General features: G+C 40.0%; 1 protein-coding gene across 9 annotated transcripts in view; it reads right to left on the bottom strand.

Moving 5' to 3' along the window:
* Positions 1 to 4,363: 4,363 nt before the first annotated feature.
* Positions 4,364 to 7,845, bottom strand: part of DLG1 (discs large MAGUK scaffold protein 1) — a gene marked incomplete at its 5' end in the record, with an annotated part of 153,988 nt that continues 150,506 nt past the window's right edge. For all 9 annotated transcript variants that reach the window (XM_082056855.1, XM_082056851.1, XM_082056853.1 and 6 more), the window contains one exon: positions 4,364 to 6,136. In XM_082056855.1, the coding sequence (XP_081912981.1) occupies positions 6,030 to 6,136 (107 nt within the window). In that variant the 3' untranslated portion in view covers positions 4,364 to 6,029. The remainder of the gene's footprint in view (positions 6,137 to 7,845) is intronic.

Here is a 7,845-nt window from a genome sequence, read left to right as displayed (position 1 = left end):
ATATAAACACACCAGAGATGATGCGTTAGTTGTATGAAGAAATCATTAGGCACACACACCTGAAACAAAGCTCACGTGGCTCCATATTTCAGCCAAAACAGTGAAACAGCATGAATCTGTGGCTTTTTTTCCTCACTTATCTAAAAGAGGTAATTAATTTGTCCCTTTCCAAATTGCTGAACTTTGTCGTTAAAAGAAAGCCAGATTCTGGGCTATTTCTTGTTTCCTTCCTTACAAGCTAATCCAACTGAAGTGGGCTTCAGCACAGACAAGGTCTGTAGTTATCTTCCTACTGCAAACCAAGAACATCTTAAAACAGCAGGTCTGAACCCAAATTTATTCTCAATTTTGGCCCTCCTGTAAGCTATACATGAAGCATGAAATGGCAGGAGCCGGCAGCTTCCATCTGAAATATGCTCAAGGTCCTAAACACACATATAACTTTACCATTGACAAACATCCAATTAACTCCTTTGCTGAAAGTAACAGGGTTACATTGTTTAATATATTATCAAACGGCTACTAACACACCATCAAGGGCTTTCAACAGAAACAATTTAAAAAAACAAAACAAAACCAAACCCCAACAAACAGGATCATTTAATTTTGAAGAATTGACGAGTGCTTCAGAATCAGCATCTGCACCTCTGGAGAAATCAAAAGCATTCACCATTAGAACTTGGGAGTGACAGGAGGAAGCCAACGTGTCACACGGAGCACGGTAGGTGGAATGGGGCTATTACCTCTATTTTTACAAGATAAGTGTCATAGAACTGTTAACACGTGAGAAACACACCACTGAACCAAAAGAAGTAGATGCAGGGCTGAGAAAATACATTTGACATCACTGAGTCAAGACACATACATGGTGTTCAACACAGCTTTTTCTACTCCTATTTTTTCTGTTCTTTCTTGCTATACATTTTCCTGGCCATATAAGGTTAGTTCTGAAATGGTTCTGGTTTCCCTCTGCTCTCTCACATCACACAGAAGTCAACCCAAAAGACACCATGCCACAGCAAAAGGTTTTTGAGGGCACTTACCAGCATGAAGGAAGAGAAGATAGAAGACATTTCTGGAGATCTTCATAGTGAAAATTTTGGGATTTGTGCTTTTTCCAGCCTCCAGAACCCCCAACAATCAAGGCTTCTGCAAGTGTGCTCTTTCGGGCCTGCTCTTCAGTGAAAATCGGCAGCATTCAATTGCAGGTGCACTTTGTTCAACAAGTTATCTTGCTTACCTTGGCACACGTCACCTCATAATGACTACAGAGAAAAAAACAAAGCCTACCTCTCTCTTCACACCGCCTCTACACTGGCAAAATAACTCAGACTAGGAAATTGCAAAATGCCTGAGGCACCACTGAGGTTGTTTCTGCTTTAGCACCACCTCTAGACTTAGAAAAACAGCTACACACCAACTCACAGGGGCAAGGCAGGGCTGTGTAAGGAAACCCTCATTTTGAATTCTACATATTCTCTACTGGGGCTCATGAAGCAAAAGTACATTCAAGCAAAGCACTTTACCTGACAGAGCTGATGGTCACTTTTTTTTGTCACATTCTCAGCGTTCTCATGCATGTCATCAAGCCAGAACAAGAAACCCAGGCTTTTAGAGCAGTGCAGCTAGTACACTCCACAGGTGGTACAGCATGTACTAAGTGCACATCTCCTGACATATAATAGCAAGTGCTATGAAATAGCTGAAGTAGTTTGATATTTTTTAAGGTTTTTAGAGAAGGCCCAGGAAGGCTGCTTTCTCCCAGGATGACTAAAATGCTTCTGACAATAGCTCTGTTAAAAGCTGCTGTGACTTTTAGAATAGCTTTCACAGAGCAACACTCATTTTTCATCATTTCTCATTAGCCTGCAGCTGCCTGTAATAGTTGTGTTTTGTTTTGTTTTGTTTTTTTTTATAGAAGCCATTTAGTGCTGCTTTGCTTTGCTGACTGCCAGTTCTCACCCAGCTACCAGAGTAAGAACAGCTGTGTACCACCATGAATCCCCACACACACATCTTTACCATCTTGCACACACCAACACAACTGAGTGCATCCTCCAGACAGGCTGAGGGCAACCTCGCTGCTCTCTGCACCTTCCTGAGGGGGAGACGTGCAGAGGGGGTGCTGAGCTCTGCTCCCTGAGATCCAGCGGCAGGTTGTGTGGGAATGGCTCAGTGCTCCACCAAGGGAAGTTTAGACTGGACATTGGGAAGCATTTCTTTACCGAGAGTGGTCAAACACTAGAACAGGCTTCCTAGAGAGGTGGTCAGTGCCCCGAGCCTGTCAAGTATTTAAGAGACATTTGGACAATGCCCTTAACAATGTACTTCAACTTTTGGTCAGCCAGATGATCATTATAGGCCCCTTCCAACTGGACCATTCCATTCTATTCTCTGGTAATGTTGCATAGTTACTTAGCTACTTGACTGCAGTTTGGCCAGGCTGCTAGCTGTAAATCAACTAGCACTCATAAGATAACAGCTGAGTTTAAGTCAGTTAATTGCTATTTCAAATTTAGAACTTCAAAAAATAGAGCATGGCTCCTCCAGTCCTCCTCCTTTAACAAAACCTTATGGCTGAACTCTGATTCTGGCTGCCTAGAACATCTGGAATTAGTCATGCCTTTGTTGTCTGAAGTGCTAAAGGACGACCTGGCACCACTGGAGTCCTTCCAAATTTCTGACAGGATCCATAAGCTGGACCCCTCCTGGGCCCTTCCCACTGGCCAGATTAACGTCTCAAGCCCCTTACAGCCAGGCTTAGATATATACAGATGACAAGACTGAAGCACAGTCCTAGCACCAGTTGCTTAGGACTGCAAGGGTAAGATTATTAGGAAATTAATTTGGTACCAGGCCTCTCCTGTTGTTCTTCTGATCCTCTAATGGGAAAGGTTCAGAAGGCAGAGGAGCAGCTTTCTGTGTAGGAGGTCTGTTCACAATGTAAAATCCCTCTAAACCATCACACAAGCACAGTTCATGATAATTTAGCTCATTTTTCTATTTTATTCGTAACCCTATGAATACCTATAGTTTAAGGGGGTATTAAATGTCTTAACCTAATTTTCAGCATAATTTAGCAAAAATGTCCACAAAGGAAATGATTAATATAACTTCATAATAGAGAGCAAATACTTCATCAAGCATGCTTCTGTATAGCGGTTACAAAGAGCTGGGGTAGCAGGTAGGGAAGAAAAGCCATGGTGCCTTCACTGGGCCAGCAAAAGCAGGGGAGTAATGGGGAGTAATGAGTCAGTATGGCACCATTTGGATTTCCTAATCACTTCAGTTGTTAAATTGGAAGCCTTAAGAGAAGTACACGTATTGCAAAATGTATCTCTAAAATACAGAAAGAAAGCGTTCCCAAGAATAAAATACGTATCAGCACCTGATACTTAAATAGCAAGATCCAGAGAAACAACAATTAATGTTAAATCCTAAAGATTACAAGATAAAACAAGTAAACTAGGAGCATCAGCACTGTCAGAATCAACTTTTCTGTGAGGTCTCAAGGGCAACATCTGAAACAAACAAAACCAAAAATGCAAAGACGATACCCCAGAGTCCTTCGGGTTTTCTTGATCCGAGAGAATTCTTGTCACTCTACATGACAGCCGTGCAAGGTAAGTCCTGTGGGCTTCAGTCTGACTGTCAGATTTGGTGACACCTGGCTAGTCCAGGACAAACACCTGGGAGAAAAGCTCCATGACAGCTACCCGGACACTCCAATATATGAAAGAGTAATTCCTCATGTATCTGTTCAGCTGAACAGGACCCTCCTTCTGATGGAAAAAAAAAAAAGTTAAAGTAACCTCTGTTAAAAAAAAGAGGTTAGAAAAAAACCTCTATCCAATATAGAGATCTCAGGTGTCATCATAGTTTGCAGATTTGATAACTGAGATTTAGATCCTTTTATTTTTTTTAAAGTTGGTCTGTTTTAAGATGTCTCACTATAATCCTCAGATAATCAGTCACTTTCAAAGATGCAGACTGTAGTTCACTTTTAGCTCCTTCAAAAATTTCTGACATAATTTATTGTAAGTTGCATCGATCTTACGCACCTTGCACTTCCACAGAGCCTCAGGAAGAGCACACCTACTTCACAAATCTAGAAAAACAACAATTATTTCGGGCCATACACCACCAGCAGCTCCCACTCACTGTAAGTCTTACAAGCATTCCATGTAACACCAGCAGTATTTGTGTCCCAGGTTTAAACCTGCATTTAATGTAACAACTTCACTGGCCCCAATCTGGTCACCAGTGTTCTCTAACACATTATTTTCATTTGCAGTCTGAGCCAATGATTTTAAAATGCTACAACGCCTGTATTTCTTTTGATCAAAAACACACTTGACAAATATATTGTACAATAAAGTTTATTAGCTGTTCTCCTCTTTCTAACAAATGGAATAGGTAGTGTTGATAATTCTTTACAAACCAAAGCTAATTTGGTTGTGTGTCGGCCCCACGACCGCCGTAAGTACATCCCTCTTATAAACAATCACTTTCAAATAAGCAACGGCAGGTACCAAATAATACAGGAATTAGAGAATTTCATTACTGAAGGTAGTTCCATAATTTTGGTACAACAGATTTATAACATTCAGCACAGAAGTTTGTGCATCACAAATGGAAGGTCTTGTGCCTATGCAATCCAAGATGAACATGTACCGAAAAATAAGATGTGCTGTTGACTGAATTCTCCCTTTGGTTAAGACATGAATATTACAAGGAGGGGGCATGGAGAAAAAGGGAAAAAAATAAAAAGAAACACCTGAAATTCCATAGAAAAGAGGAGAACTTGCACGTATTTTTTCCTTGTAACTAATATTCCCTGGACTTCAGGCCCAGCCACCATAGCCCATTTGATTTCTCATGATTAAGGAAGGTAAATTCTAATTTGTATTTTTATTGAAAACAAAAAGCTAGGAGTAGGTGGTAAAAGAAAAATATATATTTTTATATATATATATTTATACGTGTGCGCAACTATGTAAAGAAAATAATTCCCATAGTTACAGAGTTCAGTTAAAGAAAGTTTAATATATATATATATATTTATTATAACAAAATAGGCAGTTATTGTGGGTAAAATATTCATTAAAATCTGACCCTTAAGAACACACACATTTTTAGGCTACGAATCACTCACTCATTGCCCTAAAGACCATCTCTGCAGCTGTTTTCTGAATTACTGCCAATGGAAATTTGGCATTCCTCTGAAAAATACAAGGTTTCCTAGCACCTAAACATATTTTAGGCTCAAAAAGTGTGATGACCATTATCTATAAACAATTTCTGTAAGACACTATAAATAGTGTTTCACGAGGAAGATTAAAAACATTACACATCTTTGTCCCTAGCAATTTTATTGGCAAAAAAATGAAAAAATAGATTATAAGAATATCCATATGAAATTATGAAAATTAATATCCCTTGAGGAGTAGTAATGGGAGTTGATGCAAATGTTAACTCAAAATTTGAAAAGTTTATCTCTAACTGCCTGGAAAGAAAAACTAAATCCAAAATAAAACAAACCCCTGTGAGAATAGAATTTAACTCAGAAAATATAACCTGAAATCGATTGCCCTGACCAAACCATGCTATTAAAGTTAAGCGTGCAAAGTTACTCATGATTTACAACTTGCTTGAATATACTTTTCTTTCAATTGTTATGAAATTTTAAAATAATGTCTATAAAGCTTTTTTGAAAAATCTTTGAAAGTTACTTTCCCTTAAACATTAAGGAATTTTACCAAGCAATTCCCTCCCACCCCCACCCCAAACTAATAGCTGGTCAGGCCATTCCAATGTCATGTTTGAAAAATGGCAAACCAACAACACACAATAATACAAATTATTTAAACTAAGAGAGACACCAAATGTAAAGCGTTGTGGGAACTGCAGAACGTGATGGTTGGGTATGAACCACGCTGGAAAGAACTAGAGGCAGGCTCCGCTGGAAGGGCTTAAGAGTCATCCGATGTAGTAGATGATGTCAGAAAATGAAAACCAAAAATCTGTTTTCAAAATTTTTCCTTTGCTGGAACCCAGATGTAAGGCCCAGACTGTTCTTCTATGATCTGTTTCACTTGGTTGTAGATTTCTTCCAGTGTGTCTCCTTGGACAATAGCTGCAAAACATAACGTGGCAATCAGCAACCATCCTTCTGGCTGCGGACAGAAACCAAGACGCTCCCAGCACAGCTGTTCTTGTCTCTCAGAGTGGGAAGAGGACCTCAGAGTGCTGAAGGAACAGACACCCACTGGCATCTCTGGTTTCTGTGCTGGAGCGCAGCTCGGTTTTGATGGTACTGCAGGATACACAAAGCACCATCTCTCCCACTCAGAGGCTCAGGGTTAGGAAGTGGTTTTCACTTTCCTACAAGCATATACATACAGCCAAGGAGGTTTTTTTGCTTTTCCTAACCATGTTAGAGTTTGCCCAAGTCAACTCGCATCCTCATTCCTTTTGGTCCAACCTGCATGTGCGTTTCCTGCACAACAAGGCAAGACAGGGCACGGGGCTGTGTCCTCACGGTTGCTTGAGTCCGGCTGGGTGTACAGCAGAGCGGGTACCGCCCAGCTGGAGCTGAGCCCTCACAGCACAGCTGCCTCACCTGGGGGTTCCTGCCTGCCAGCACTGCCTTTGTTTTCAGCCAAAAACAGGAAGAACTCATCGAGTTTGTTGCCCAGCCAATAGATTCGAGTTTTATAGACAACAGGCTTCCTCATACAGTTATAAGTCTAATTTTAATTCAGATTATGTGAGTTAAGATATATTTTCTCCAAGGCTAGAATACAATTAGAAATGAACCAATACGGATGCGTTCTGACCTATCAAAGTATGGCCTGGTAAAAAAGAAGATGAAGCTGTTCTTACCACAGCTCAGTCTGAAAAAGCAATCACCATGAGATAGCAACTTCTTTTTAATTAGGATCACCACCTCAGTGTTGATAATCCAAGAAACGAAGTTCAGCATGAAAGAATTTTGGAGGCAGGCCAGACTCACTCTTTCATGTATTTATATATTACTGCTGCTTCCAAGCTTTGCTTTCATGCAAATTACTTCCTTTTTAATCCTACTCATAATTCCCATCGTGTAAAAACTTTCTCCTCATCTGCAGCCATTGTCATAGTGCCTGTGGGAGGAGGCTGTTCAATTATATTATAGGTCAAGTATCACATTCACAGCACAACAGCACATTAAAGCGATTGAGAAATGTCTTTGCAATGCAAATAGCCATAAGCTTCAGCATCTTTCTTCTCTCCAGCTATATTTAACCATGCCTCTTCCAAAGCTCAGTGCCCTCAAAACAGAAGATGGACGTGCTCTTCATGTGCTTCAGTGCAAAATTTAAGTCTGTTTAAATTTAACCTCCTGATGAAGTTGATTTCAGTTACCCCACATGATGTGGTATTTTTTAACAGATTAGGGAATGCTCACATATCATTTTATCACCTGACTCATAAAGGTGGCAGCCTCCAAATTCTAAGTAGACTTCTCATGTCTTCAAGTATCTCAAACAGATTCTGAAAAGAATTTCTGGCCTCAACCAGGCTATCAAGGACAGAAGTCTGACAATTGCTATCCTCCTCTGTCAACAACCCTTATACTTCCAAGAATAAATATGGCCCTGAGCAGTAGAGCTCTTAAAAAGGCCCATAGATTTTTGAAACATCTTGAATTATGTCCCTTACTTTCCTGAAAAAGTGTCCAATATAATGCCCTGAGATAGCCTGGGAGAATACCAGCTACCAACTAAATATTTAATTTGTAACTATTAACATAAACTCATTCATTTCCTCAACAACAAACCTGAAACATTTGCAAGTCATTTT

This window comes from Streptopelia decaocto (assembly GCF_964273445.1).
Source record: "Streptopelia decaocto genome assembly, chromosome: 6".
Classification (NCBI taxonomy): Eukaryota; Metazoa; Chordata; class Aves; order Columbiformes; family Columbidae; genus Streptopelia; species Streptopelia decaocto.
The sequence above is the reverse complement of the archived record's forward strand: the minus strand, read 5'-3'. Positions and strand labels throughout refer to the sequence as shown.